The 14,651-nt window shown below is 45.8% G+C and overlaps 1 protein-coding gene across 1 annotated transcript; it reads right to left on the bottom strand.

The window, feature by feature from the left end:
- Positions 1–6,365: 6,365 nt before the first annotated feature.
- On the bottom strand, positions 6,366–14,541 carry LOC138785195 (olfactory receptor 6F1-like). The gene is made up of 3 exons (XM_069960855.1): positions 14,439–14,541; positions 13,987–14,078; positions 6,366–7,313 (listed from the first exon to the last, which is right to left on the bottom strand). Exons 1-3 carry the CDS (start codon positions 14,539–14,541, stop codon positions 6,366–6,368), a joined length of 1,143 nt encoding a protein of 380 aa, XP_069816956.1.
- Between the last annotated feature and the right edge of the window lie 110 nt (positions 14,542–14,651).

The following is a 14,651-nucleotide window of genomic DNA, read 5'->3' as shown; positions in this document are numbered from 1 at the left end:
ATGTATCACAAAAACATTTTTTGCAAAAAGTTTTCCACCTCTGAAGCTGTGAGCTGATTTTTTGCTCCCCAGTCTGTAGCTGTTATTAACACTTACTTGTGACTTTTTGATCACTTTTTATACCTTGTGTTTTTCTTTTATTTTGTGATATGACTAAAAATCTGCAATTTTGGTGTTTGCTGGTTTTTTCCTCCTCCTTTAAGCCGTTGACCGTGCAGGATCAGGAAGGAGATAATTTACTGGATATGAAGATGTTTTAATAATATTGACTAGATAGGATGTTTTCGGGGCTTCCCTATTTGGCTGGATACAGTGGTGTGTGAGGGGTCCCGGCTCCGGGAGGTCAGACGGAGCACATGGAATGGAATGAGTTTGTCTGGTTGTTTTTGCTTCTTCTCAAATGTATAAAATACAATGTATATACCTCTGCCAGAAACTGGGGTATTGTTTGGCCCAGCAGTTTCCAAAGGTGCCTTATTATAGATGGATACAACAGAGATTCATAATATGGCCCTGTGCATGAGGCCTGAAAGGGAACCCCCGAGCCTGTAATCAGCTGCACAACCAGACCTATCATGAGCTGCCTGATCAGACTTATCAGCTGCCAACTAGACCTACCATGAGCTGCCTGACCGGACCTATCATGAGCTACCCAACCAGACCTATAATGAGCTGCCTGACCGGACCTATCAGCTGCCCACCCAACCTACTATCAGCTGCCCACCGGACCTATCATCACCTGCCTTACTGGACCTATCATCACCTGCCCCAAGGGACCTATCATCACCTGCCTTACTGGACCTATCTTCAGCTGCCCAACCAGACCTATCATCAGCTGCCCACCCAACCTATCATCAGCTGCCCAACCAGACCTAATCATCAGCTGCCCAACCAGACCTATCATCAGCTGCCCACCCAACCTATCATCAGCTGCCCAACCAGACCTATCATCAGCTGCCCACCCAACCTATCATCAGCTGCCCAACCAGACCTATCATCAGCTGCCCAACCTGACCTATCATCAGCTGCCCAACCAGACCTATCATCAGCTGCCCAACCAGACCTATCATCAGCTGCCCACCCAACCTATCATCAGCTGCCCAACCAGACCTAATCATCAGCTGCCCAACCAGACCTATCATCAGCTGCCCACCCAACCTATCATCAGCTGCCCAACCAGACCTATCATCAGCTGCCCAACCAGACCTATCATCAGCTGCCCACCCAACCTATCATCAGCTGCCCAACCAGACCTATCATCAGCTGCCCAACCAGACCTATCATCAGCTGCCCAACCAGACCTATCATCAGCTGCCCACCCAACCTATCATCAGCTGCCCAACCTGACCTATCATCAGCTGCCCAACCAGACCTATCATCAGCTGCCCAACCAGACCTATCATCAGCTGCCCAACCAGACCTATCATCAGCTGCCCAACCTGACCTATCATCAGCTGCCCACCCAACCTATCATCAGCTGCCCAACCTGACCTATCATCAGCTGCCCCACCTATCATTAGATTGTCCATGTCTTCTTGGAAGACTATCTGAGACTACAGATAACATTGGGGTGTAAGATGTAAACGCGGCAGTATCTTACCTGACATACTGGAAATGTATTGTAATCAATTATAGAAGAGAAGCCACATTATATAATAACACCAGACCCTCCCGGGACCCTCCTCATCCCTGTCCTCCGCCGCTCTCACTATTGTCAGGAGACTCATTACTGCTTTGTCTGTATTTATTATTTTGTCATTGTGAAGTGAATTACCCACATCGATGTAGACGCTTTCCTTGTACAGGGTGGTGGTGGCCTCCTAGTTCCTCAGAGTGGTAGAGACCCAATATGGCCCTGGTGGTCTTAGGTTAGAGGGTGGTGGGAGTGATTTCTTGTGTCTGCTGGAGTTTCTATGACTATGTGAAGGGAAGCTAGAAATTTGGAGCAGTGAAGCAGAAACATTGAGCTGTGGCCCCAATAGATGAGCCAAGAGGGGGTGTGGGGGTACAATAACTGGATACATGGAGGAACTTCATACTCGCCAGTCACGCACACATTTAGACTGCAATACATACTGAGTGTTTTACACCCCTTCAGGCTTTGTAATCACATGGTCCTATAGTGTGATTAATAATTGTCTCTGGGTGTAGCGCACCTTCTGTTCCAGTCTTGAAGAGGTGAGACCTCTTGCAGTCATACCACATGGGAGTTGGTCTGCAGTGGTGGCATAAGAACCATTGGTAACTTCTGCATAGGCTATGATAGTGTATACAGAATAAGAGACCCATGATGGGGCTTGTGAAGACAATGAGTGGGGACAGGGTATCATGGGAAGACAAGGCCTGCCAACATGAGACAGGTGACCAGCCATATTGGAGACAACAGAAGAGAAATGCCATCATGAGGAAGCCATGTCCTGTGTTAGTGAGAAGCCCTGTACAGTAGATGTTAGGCAATGGGACCTGTAGGGATACCAAGCCACAGTATAGCTGATTCAGAGTGTGGTGTGTGCTCGACCGGTCACTTGCTAGATGATACTGTGTGACGCCACTTCTGTGGTGGTTGGTCGGAGTATAACTCCAGATGTTAGTTTGTCGTGACGCCATGCCGGTTGGGCACACAGGTATGGGGGCACACCAGTTTTTAGTTTTAAGTGGCTAACTATACCCTTTCCCCTGTGATCGGTGACCTGCCGGGCAGTGATGGTGTCATGAATGTGCCTGGGATGAACTCCGTGCGCCCCTCAGCTCGTGCTGCGCGGCTGAGATGGCGCTGATATTCAGTGTTTTGTATGTCTTGTGCAGTAACCTGAACCCTGTCTGAACACTGGCCTATTTCTAGTATTGTGTTCAGCCCCACCCGTCTGCTGTGTGCTCTGGCTATTAAGGAGTTATGGTGTGTTTACACAGACAGATTTATCTGACAGATTTTGGAAGCCAAAACGAGGAACAGACTATAAACAGGGATCAGGTCATAAGGGAAAGACTGGGATCTCTCCTCTTTTCAAATCCATTCCTGGCTTTGGCTTCCAAAATCTGTCAGATAAATCTCTCTGTGTAAACGCACCCTAACACTGCTGCCAGTTCTGATCCGCAGGTGATTCTGTTTGGAACCAGGAGCCTTGTCCAATAGGGGGCTGAAACTGTCTCCTTGTTCCCTATAAGTATTTGGCTGAGACTCATTCTAGTGCCGGATATTGAGCTTGTCTCTGCCTGGTTCTGTTTCTGCTACTCTTGCTATATTTATTCTGACCCTTTTGCCTGTATTTGTGACCATCCCTGCTTGCTGCCTGCCCCTGACCATATTGCCTGTTTATTGACCTTGCTTTTTGGATTGTGTTTTTGTACTGTGCTGCCCGATTGTTGTGACCCGGACTGTCAACCATTCTTTATTGTGTTTTGTCTGTCTGTCTTGTCTTTGTGTCCCACGAAGCCAGTACAGGGACAGCCGCCAAGTTGCCCGCCGCCATCTTAGGGCGGATTGCGGCAAGCAGGTAGGGAGAGTGGGCGGGGTTCAGCGTCAGGGCTCACTGTCTTGTATTGTCCTGCTGTCCGGTTCCTGACAGATGGGGTCCCTTGGACGCTTATCACTGTGGTCCGGAGTGGAGTTGTGACCCATCTGGACTATCGGTACCGTCACCCACAGAAAGGGGAGATGAGGGTGCAATTGCTGTGTAGGTGTTTGAGTAATAATCACTGAGTCCTGTTACAATAAATAAACTTGTTTTTTTCTTCAATACAATAGTAGACAATAACTTCTGACTTGATAATATACTTTGGACTTGGCTGACAAGACTTGTGCTGAGAGCTTGAGAGGTAGTATAGCTGTACTTGCTTAGTAAGTTCAGAGAAGTGGAGTGGAGGATGTCACGAGAGTCCCAACGCAAGTAGTAATGTGCTCAGCCGGAACTTTTAGAGATAAGAGAAGTAGAATACTTCAGAATAGAGAGAATACTTGTGCCCATGTTTTGACCGTTGTCTTTGCACCACCTACGTCGGGTAACCCGTCCTCCTAGGGTGACACAAGCCCCAGACCCTGTTTCCTGGGTTGAGCAGAGTGGTCAGAATTTCCTGGTTACACCCGCACCGCGAGATAGAGTACGTAGGCTTCTAGCAACTTTGCTCTATCCGGATCAGGATACTGTCCTAGATATGCTCACGGCGTGGGCTGGAATGATCCCTGATTTGTCCTTTCTGTGAGCGTTTAGCACTGGATAGTGTGTAGAAGTGCTGCTTTCAAGAAACGGGTGCCTGTTCTTCCCATGTGTATTTGTCCACTACTTCGCTTCAGACTACACTGGAGTCGTCCTCTCCCAGGGGACCTGGCATAAGACAGGGCCCAACTTGACTTGACTGCTGAGTTCTGGCTTGTGTCCTCTCTGTACAGGAACCAGACAAAGACTGACTAAGTGTGGGTCTACACTTTTTCTCCCCATGTGACAACTTCCTACAGGGTATGTAATACCTGTTGTGAGTGGGATAGAATAGAGTGCAAAAGAAGAAAGAGAACAGAGATAGGTGGAGAAGAGAAAAAAGCTCTCATTGGTGCACAAATCACAAAAAAACACTTGTAACAACATGTAAGTACAAGCTATACATGCTAGCAACATCTAGTGGCAAAACTTAGGTACAACTTCATTACCACTTTGACTTAGAGTACAGGCTTTTGCGAGGGGTGTATAAAGTAGCAACACCCATGGTGGGACACCACAAGAGGACAGAGACAATTTGTCACCAGTGAATCGGTGATAATCATGAAAACCCAGGAGTACAAGTCCAAGGAGCTACTACTGCAATTATTTCTTCCACTCTGCTGATCGAGAGAACCAAGTCAGTTATCCAGCAGTGATAAGAGTGTATACAAGTCTCATTCCAGGACCTGCAGGGCCTCTGGCCGGGTCTGGTAATATAAACTGGCTGAAGAGGTATGAAGGAATGATGGGAGTTAAGGGCGGCAGGAACAACTCAGTCATTATTTGTACAGCACCCCGCCTTGAGCATAGTTAAGCTGTGTAAAGGATCACTATATGAGTGCTGATCTAGACGGGGGCAGATCGGCGCTATGGGGGCTGGCAGTGCATCTAATGGTCTCACCGGACCGTGGAGCACACAACTAAATGCACCACTATGGTGCTGAGGTAGAAGGTAAGACACATACTGTCCTCCTCAGCATCTCCTGTGCAATAGGGACATATAAGCAGATTACATTTGTCTAATCTGCTGATGGTTCTCCTTTAACCCTCCCTCGTAATGCCTCAATAAATAGCGATCGCCACCCCAACAATGTTGTTGCAGGGTGCTGATCCGTTACTATGGCACCTGAAGCCTTTCATTAGGCCTCCATGCATATGATATTAAGGGCCCTATTACACTAAACTATTGTTGGTCGTACTTGGCTGATTACCGTTGTTGAAAGGCAATGGTCAGCTGACATGAACAGTATCGGCTGATCGTTGACTTTCACCATGTTCTAAAATCCCAATCATGATAGCAATGGTTTGCTGCACATCACCCCAAGTAACAGGAGCGCCGGCAGTAAACCGCCGCTCTCTTCTACGGGTCACCTGGACAATCAGCCCGTCCTGGACAATAAATGAGTGCCCATCTACCACATTGGTGCTCATTTACATTACTAACCAGGCTATGTAATGGGGCAGATGCGAAAAAAATATTAGCAAAAATACCCTTTGCGAATATTTTTACGCCAAACAGCCCAATCTGCGCCTAAAAATGCATTTTCGCCTTTTCATAAATGTCCCCCATAGTCTGTTCTATTTAGTTGATGAGATCTTCTCTATTAAGTTGAGATCTTTTTTTTGGTTAAGGAGATCTTCTCTTAGATTAAGAAGATCTTCTCTATTAAGTTGAGGAGATATTCTCGATTAGGTTTATGAGATCCTCTTTATTAGGTTGAGGAGATCTTCTCTATTAATTTGAGGAGATTTTCTCTATTAGATTAAGAAGATCTTCTCTAATAAGTTGAGGAGATAGTCTCGATTAGGTTGATGAGATCCTCTTTATTAGGTTGAGGAGATCTTCTCTATTAATTTGAGGAGATCTTCTCTATTAGATTATGAAGATCTTCTCTATTAAGTTGAGGAGATATTCTCGATCAGATTGATGAGATCCTCTTTATTAGGTTGAGGAGATCTTCTCTATTAATTTGAGGAGATCTTCTCTATTAGATTATGAAGATCTTCTCTATTAAGTTGAGGAGATATTCTCGATCAGATTGATGAGATCCTCTTTATTAGGTTAGGGAGATCTTCTCTATTAATTTGAGGAAATCTTCTCTTTTAGGTTAAGGAGATCTTCTTTATTAAGTTGAGGAGATCTTCTCTATTAGGTTGAAGAGTTATTCTCGCTTATGACTTTTGCCACAGTTTCAAGATGTGAACATATTTCCTAATGGCGGCTCTAATCTCTTGGTTCCTTAAACTGTAGATTAAAGGGTTGAACAAGGGAGTCACCAGTGTGTAGAGGACAGATAGACCTTTGTTCAGATCTATGGAATTATCTCTTGGTGGAAACAGATAAATGGATGTCAGTGTCCCATAGTACATGCACACAATGATCAGGTGGGAGCTGCAGGTGGAGAAGGCTTTATGTCTTCCAGTACTGGAGGATATCTGGAGGATGGTCCGAAAGATTAAAATGTAGGTGGCTATGATAAATACAAATGGAGTCAAGAGGATTGGAAAGGAGACCACAGCAGTGACCAGCTCTACAGCGGATGTACTGGAACAGGACAACCGTAGGAGAGGAGCGATATCACAGAAGAAGTGGTTGATGACATTATGAAAGCAAAATTCTAACTTGCTTAGGAAAATGTAAACTGGAAAAGGAAACGTGAACCCCAACAACCAGCAGGAGGCGACCATCTGAAGCTGATGGGCAAAGGTCATCATGGTGGCATAGTGTAATGGTCTGCAGATGGCTGCATATCGATCAAAGGACATGGCCGCCAACAAAAAGCACTGAGCGATGCTTGGAACACTCAATAAGTAGAACTGAGATAAACATCTGGACACCGGTAGACGACCTTCTCCCACCAGGATCAGCCATAACATGTTGGGCACAATGTTACTGGTGAACAGGAGTTCAGACAAGGACAACTGGCTGAGGAAGAAGTACATGGGGGAGTGGAGGCTCCTGGTGACTCCGACTAGGACAATGACAAAGATGTTAGAAGATAACGCCATGATGTGGATGGTCAAAAAGAAGATGAAAATAAAAATTCTGAGGTTTTGGAGGTTTCCAAATCCCAAGAGAAGAAATTCTGTGACTAGTGACTGATTCATCTCATCCAATCCCTGGAAACCAGACAACAGAACCCATGATGAGACCATAGATTTATATATGGTTTTCTAAAGGATATTAGGTCAATACAGGACTGATTGTAGGGAGGGGGGAGAGGGCTTAAGACTGGTCCAGTAAGACCACATACTTTTTAATGGGTGCCATGTTGTGTCTACATACGACTTAAGGCTGTAATACTGCCTAAGCCCTTACATAAACATCTATCCATAGAACAGACTTCCCTTAGATACCGAGTTGGCCACGTATGGAATTGCCCTCCACTATGAATATAGCAATTCTTGGCAGATAATATGTACATGTCGGGGTTAACCTTGAGATGCTTCAATTACTTCCTAGTCTAGATCCTTCCTTTTCAAAACTAGACACCGGTTCTTGGATTCTATCTTCTATATTATCTTCCGCTGAAGTTGTAACTAAACTTGTATGCAAAATCATTGCCTGAGCATAGCAGGCCTATAACCACCAGGGTAAAGAACAAATCAGTTTCTAGCATGTTAGCTGCTATGTGGCCCAACTAATGGTTTGGTGCAAAGAATGATGACTGTGGTCAGTGGGAAACTCAATGTCTGAGTCAAAGAGCCATGGATTTTCTATACTACTATAGTTGGAATTGAGGAAACCTTACACAGGCACTAGCAAAAAATGGTATGTGATTCAATTTCTCCTATAACCTGAAGAGGTGGGCTTGGGGGTCCGTTCCTATCTGGCTAGATATGCATCTGTAGAAAAAACGGATGCTGACCCTGGTTACGATTCATATATTGGCATAGGTAGTAAATATACCGGGTAACGAATCCTACCTGACATGATGTATAAGAGCAGGAGACTTGTTTTTATACAATGACTACTCATTTTATACAGTCAGAGCAGATCCTCGGGGGAGGGCTACGTATTATCTGTAGACTTGTTAGTGCTTATTTTTATTTTATTATTGATGGAGTTATTCCTGGTTATTTTGCTCATATTCTCCCAGGCTTAGTATTGTTATTATTTTATATCAATGTTATTTTATCTGTAACACTATAACTGGTCTAAAATAATGGGTCAGGGCTAACACCTATTGAACTTTTTGGACGTCCTCTGGGTTTTCCATTTAGGTCTGTAGCAGGATCCATTGCTGGTCAGCAGCAGGATCAACAGGAGTACCAGCTGGCTAGACAGCCATTTTTTATGCCTGACTCCCCATTCTTGACTGGTACGATTGGTATCCACCATGTGAAGCCAACATCCAGTAAAGTTCATGGAAGAGCTCAGATTTTAAGAACTCCCATCAAGGGCATCAATGATCCAATGATAACTTGTAGATCTGTAGAGGGATCCGTGGGTTATGGGTTCTTCAGTAGGAAAGACATTTGAAGGTCTGAGGGATCGACCATAGTCTAGTAATGGCAACTACAAAATAATAAGTGATTTTTACCTTTGGCACGGAGAGTAGTTTCCTAATGATTCCTGATGATTGAAGATCGGCCAATGTTATATCCATCCACAAGAAGGGGAGGAGAAGAGAGCACAGTAACTGCAGGCCACTTACCTGACATCTGTAATGGATCACCTAAGAATCTCTTAAACTGTTCCCCATAAAGAGTTAATAAGGTCTGGATTAGAGATGAGCACACTTTTCAAAAATTCAGTTAAGCGGTCTAGATGAACTTTTTCCGACCATATTTTAAATAAACCGCTCTAAAACAGCTAAACGATTGCAGTTATTTACCTGTTTTAATGTGGTTCAAAGTTCACTCATCTATGCTTACCTGTCTGCGCACCCCGGTGTCCTTCTTCTCCGTTCTTTTCCTCTGTGACAGCCAGTTCAGCCAATCACTGGCCGCGTTGCTGGCCCGTCCAAGTCAGCCAGTAATTGGCTGTGTGGGCTGTCACTGTCCCCACTCAGCCAGTCACTGGCTGACTTGGACGGGCCAGCAATGCGGCCAGTGATTGGCTGAACGGCTGCCACTCTAGAGATAAGAGTGACAGCCTGCTCTGCCAATCAATGCTCATGGCACTGTCCTGTCTCAGTCAGTGATTGGCTGACCCGGAAGAGGACACCAGGGGAGTATGTACAGGTGAGAAAACCCTTTTTTTGTTGTTGTTTTTTTCATGTGCGGCCGCCATCTTGCCGAACTTGTTCCAAACTTCGCAAAAAGTTCAGTTAGGTAGTGACTAGAGATGAGTGAACCGGGTTCGAGTCGATCCGAACCCGAATGTTCGCTATTTGATTAGCTGGGGCTGCTGAACTTGGATAAAGTTCTAAGGTTGTCTGGAAAACATGGATACAGCCAATGACTATATCCATGTTTTCCACATAGCCTTAGGGCTTTATCCAACTTCAGCAGCCACCGCTAATCAAATGCCGAAAATTCGGGTTCGGATGGACTCGAGCATACTCCAGGTTCACTCATCTCTAGTAGCGACCTCATTTTTTTTGCAACGTTCAGAACGATTCTGGGTTCAGGGGACTCGGCTCACTCATCTCTGGTTTGGATCAATCCCTGGATAGTTTGGTGGATTTGTGGTTGTTGTTTCTGTGTTTCAAGGCTGTTGGCCACGGTTGGTTACAAGTTCAGGTCACTAAAGCTTTAAAGGGGTTACCCGTAGAGCAGTAAAGGTCCTACTTCTTCTGCTCTCCTGCGCTGTACATCCTCCTTCTGGAAGATGATAGCTTCCGAGAAAAGAGTCTGTCGGTACATGTTGTGGGTGATGTTCAAAAGTTGGCCCATGTAAACAATGTTGGGTTGATATGGGGCAGTTATTGGACATTGGGCATGGTTTCATACTCGTGCAATGCTTGCAGCCTGCACCCACCCGCCCTTGTCTCGAAAGTCATCATTCAAAACGGCCAGGGGGAGGAAGTGCAGTGCCCGACAGAAGAATAGGTAGGACCCTATCTGCTTCCCAGGTGACCCCTTTAACACAGTACTAACTACTGGGACACCAAGTTTAGTAGATACTTTGCATTGGATGAACTGTAAGGGCTTTTTCTTTCGTGACTGAGAGCAGTTTGGGATGCTATAAAACATTGCCCTAAGACGAATTCACTAGAATGCTCTCAATAAAGACACTGAACAAGCAGCGGGCTGGTAATAGCTGAGATTTTTCTTACTAGTTTTAGCCATTTGCATTTCTCCTTGTGCTTGTTGAATTTATCAAACATTGCTCACGTCTTGTCTTATTCACCTGGTCCAGACCAGACGCAGGCCTTCGCCAATAGGTGGGAATTGAAATTTTTTTTTGCCCACATGATAAATAAGGTGCAAATCCTGGATTGTGAAAATATTTAGGCAAATACATTAGAGAGAGAACAACACAACACAGAGACTATAGAAAAAATGGATTCTAAGAATTATTCACACATCGAAAATCCGTAAGTTCGTAAGTGCCAAAAAATGGGTACAACCAGCACTTATTCACCAAAAAATAAGCGCAGAGCCCTTGATAAATGTCCCCAAAGGAATTAGTTATTAGAGACTGAACAAGCAGAGGATGGTAGAGATGTCAGAGCGGGCAATGGCCAAAAATGAAGACAAGTAAAAGCTTTGGGTAAAATGGAAATCACTAGTACAAGCTCTACACAGACTCTGAACAAGCAGGGATGGTGCCCAAAATGTAATTCACGAGAGAAAGCTGTGTATGGACAATAATTAGCACATATCACTTTCCCGACAATGTAGGTCACTACAGACACTGAACAAGCAGGAGTGACAGTGCCTAAGCAGAGAGATTATTATCAGTGCCAGTTCAAATGTTTTCAATCTCACGGCCCCCAGAAAGGTCAGTAACTGGTGGGACTGGCACTGTCAGGGTGAGACGAGGTCAGGAATGGAGGAACCCTGCCTCCAGAGGAAGCAGGCCAAGGCCAGAGGTAGGAGTGTACCCAGGAGTAGGCCATAGTATGAATATCATCAATGACTTCTCTATACTGACACTGAGCAAGCAGAAGAATTGGGTGCCACAAAAGAAATAAATAGAGAAAACTCTAAACAAACACTGAACAAGCAGGAGAGGTCAGTGCCCAAATTAAAACTGAGCAGAGAATTCTCTATGACACTGAACAAGCAGGATAGGCTTAAATGTGGCTGGCCAGATAAAGATTTATACAGACACTGAACAAGCAATGTAAATATAATTGAACTCAGAAGGTTCTATAGACCCTGCACATGAAAAACAGAGTCAATGCCTAAAATGTAACCAATGAAAAAGAGGTCTATACAGATACTGAACAAGCATGGCCAGGTTACTGCTCTTATATGGTGTTTAGGAGTTTTTGTGATGAGTAATAAAGAGGTTGTTCACCAATTTTTATTTTTTTTTTACTTCTATTAAAAAATCTCCAGTCTCCCAGTACTTATCAGCTGCTGTATGTCCTGCAGGAAGTGGCGTATTCTTTCCAGTCTGCAGAGCAGGAGAGGTTTTCTATGGGGATTTGCTGCTGCTCTGGACAGTTCCTGACATGGACAGAGGTGGCAGCAGAGAGCACTGTGTCAGACTGGAAAGAATACCCCACTTCCTGCAGAACATACAGCAGCTGATAAGTACTAAAAGATTGGAAATTTTTGTAATAGAAGTAAATTACAGATCTCTGGCACTTTCTGGCACCAGTTGATTCCAAAGATTTTTTTTTTTTTTTTGAGAAGTAAATGAGTCAGGGAGTCCATACGGCCCATTATCATTGTGGGCTCCATAGAGTTACATGGTGAGTACAGAATAGACAGACAGTATAATGAGAGCAGTAAGGGCCTCGCTGGGGGACTCTGGGACCCCCGTATCTCCCCCGGAGGATCTCATCTCTCTATATAACCCTGTCATTGTAGGAAACAGCACTCGCTCCTCTACAGAACAGCAGTGCGGCAGGTGAAGGTTTTTACATTTTGCTTGAGCTAAACATGGACGTCCTACCACGGCACCGCTATGCCAGCGTCTCCTCCGGCAGGTGCGAGGCTCAGGTCACGGAGGGGGAGCGGTGGGCGGCCATGTAAATATGTAACTATATTCAGGGTGGCCTCACACCTACCCGATCCGCTGCAGATCCCCTCTCAGAATACATACGTAGGACTGTCATACCGCTGCCAGTATGTAAGTTAACCCCCCGCCAGCTGGAACATATACATTGCCTGCTCCACACTCCATCTTGCTTCAGGGGCTCCCGGCATCTGAAAGTCCCGCTCAGCCAATCAGTAAGTCCCGCTCAGCCAATCGGGGGAAGCGACATCCAGAAGCAAGATGGAGTGTGGAGCAGGCAATGTATATGCTCCAGCTGGTGGGGTATGACAGTCCTACGTATGTATTCTGAGAGGGGATCTGCAGCGGATCGGGTAGGTGTGAGGCCACCCTGAAAGCCATGGAGATCAGCGTCTGCTATCTGGGAATATCAGGAAGTATAGGGAGAGGTCAGGTATATACTATAACATATAACGTCCTGGCTATTATACTGGGAATACGAGCTCATTGTATTTATTTTTATTGTATTATATTATTTTATCAGGATAATTTATGTAAATGACAGTGAGGGACCGCGGCACTTCTGGTGAAGATGTGGAAGCCGGCCGGCAGGGGGGGGGGGTAGGTGAGTACTTGCCAGATGGTCTCCTGTCATCTCTGCTGCCGGGCGGTGGCGGTATTGGGCAATCCTCCACCACACTAGGACATGTCCTATTTTTTTCGTGATCCGAGACCTGCGGCGAGGATCACGTGAATGAACTGATTGGTTTGAATGGTTCCTAAAATTGTCCATGGTTGCGGATCCCCTGAGCACAGACAATGTTATGGGACGCGTGAATACAGCCTTATTCCTCTCCTCACATGGTTACTATGGTCTGGAAACTGCTGAAGGTTTGCTACAGTGGGGCAGGATTGCAGGATCCTACCACAAACGGCAAATGACGGCCACTGTTTTTTTTTTATTTTATTTTATCCTCAATGTAAATACAAAGTACAAAACAGAAAAATTTCCACAATTTCTAAACACCCCCCCCCCCTTCTCCCAAATTCTACCCCGCCCCCACTCTGCTGAGCGAGCTGGAAATAAACAAAAAACAGTTTTTACATAATGGCAATTATTTTCCGGTAAATGACGGCCGTCCACTAAATTTCAGCAGTGTGTGAACATCGCCTCTCTGTGTTTCCAAATCCACTCCTTATTTTGGTTGCAAAATACTGACCAACGGAGCGACTGATCACTAGAACGCAGAGGAGAAGTGTATGGCTGAGCACTACTCCTCCCTGCTCTATACACATGATCAGAGACAATCACATACGTGTGGTGACTGCGGGTGCGACGGTGCTGCTACACCCCCGGTGTGGAAGAGACACGGCCAGCCTCTTGCCAGATAGTGAGGTGTGACGCCAGCTCTATGGTGGTTGGCCGAGACACAGCCGAGCCTAAGGATGTTGTGTGGTGACGCCAGTGCCAGTTGGCACACAGGTATGGGGGCACACCTGCTTTTAGTTTAAAGGGCCGGCTGCACCCTGTTCCCCTGTGGACAGTGACCTGCCGGGTTGTTGCGGGGTCCCTTGGGCTGTTGTCACGGTAGTCCAGAGTGGCGTAGTGACCCACCCGGACTATCGGCACTGCCACCCACAGAAAGGGGAGATGACCCAAGGAATGTATGTGTACTGTGTTGGTGCGGGTGAGGAATTACAGAGTCTCGTAATCATAAATAGAATCTGCTTTACTTGGGAAACACTTGCGTGCAGCAGGTCATACAGCTTTGCATTGAAATAATACTTTATACTTAGTAAGACACTTGATAAGTTAATATCCAGATCTGCAATGAGCAGATAGGGAGTAGTACAGTCTTGTGGACTGAGTTGCGTGCTGAGAGTATAGAATCAGAAGAGCAGAGAGGACGATGTTGTAAGAATCCCAACGCAAATAGTACTGTGCTCTGCCGGCATGTTGGAGGAAGAGATACTTGTGCCCGTGTTTTGACTCTTTTGGTCTTTGCACCACCTATTGCCCACCAGTGTAGGGGGACCCGTCCTAGTGGGTGACACAAGCCCCAGACCTTGTTACCTGGGATGAGCGGAATGCTGAGGGTTCCCTGTTTACAGCTGCGCTGTGACATAGAGTTCATAGGCTTCTAGCAACTTTGCTCTATCCGGATCAGTTCCTAGCCTTGCTTTACCGATACCATCCGATACCGTCCTGCACTCTGACTCTCCTTGTCCACGGCGTCGGTTGAGATGATCTCTGACTTGTCCTCTCTTGTTAAGGGTCTTACACTGCATAGTGCTGAGTAGAGTTACTTGAGAAGAAAAGGTTAGCTTCATGTGCCTGAGTCTGCTTCTAGACTGCACACTGAGACTGGGGACCAGGCTGAGGGCCAGAGTCCAACTGC

This window comes from Dendropsophus ebraccatus, chromosome 1, assembly GCF_027789765.1.
Source record: "Dendropsophus ebraccatus isolate aDenEbr1 chromosome 1, aDenEbr1.pat, whole genome shotgun sequence".
Taxonomy (NCBI): Eukaryota; Metazoa; Chordata; class Amphibia; order Anura; family Hylidae; genus Dendropsophus; species Dendropsophus ebraccatus.
Note: the sequence above shows the minus strand (reverse complement) of the source record. Positions and strands in the feature narration are given on the sequence as shown.

Excerpts from the sequence above, each read along its gene's own strand:
- LOC138785195 (XM_069960855.1), bottom strand. The coding sequence starts at position 14,541 with ATGCAGTGTAAGACCCTTAACAAGAGAGGACAAGTCAGAGATCATCTC. Across the intron at positions 14,079-14,438 it reads GACGGTATCGGATGGTATCG|ATCTGGATATTAACTTATCA; the intron begins GTAAAGCAAGGC and ends TGCTCATTGCAG. Across the intron at positions 7,314-13,986 it reads TGCACGCAAGTGTTTCCCAA|GGATTGGATGAGATGAATCA; the intron begins GTAAAGCAGATT and ends TCTGGTTTCCAG.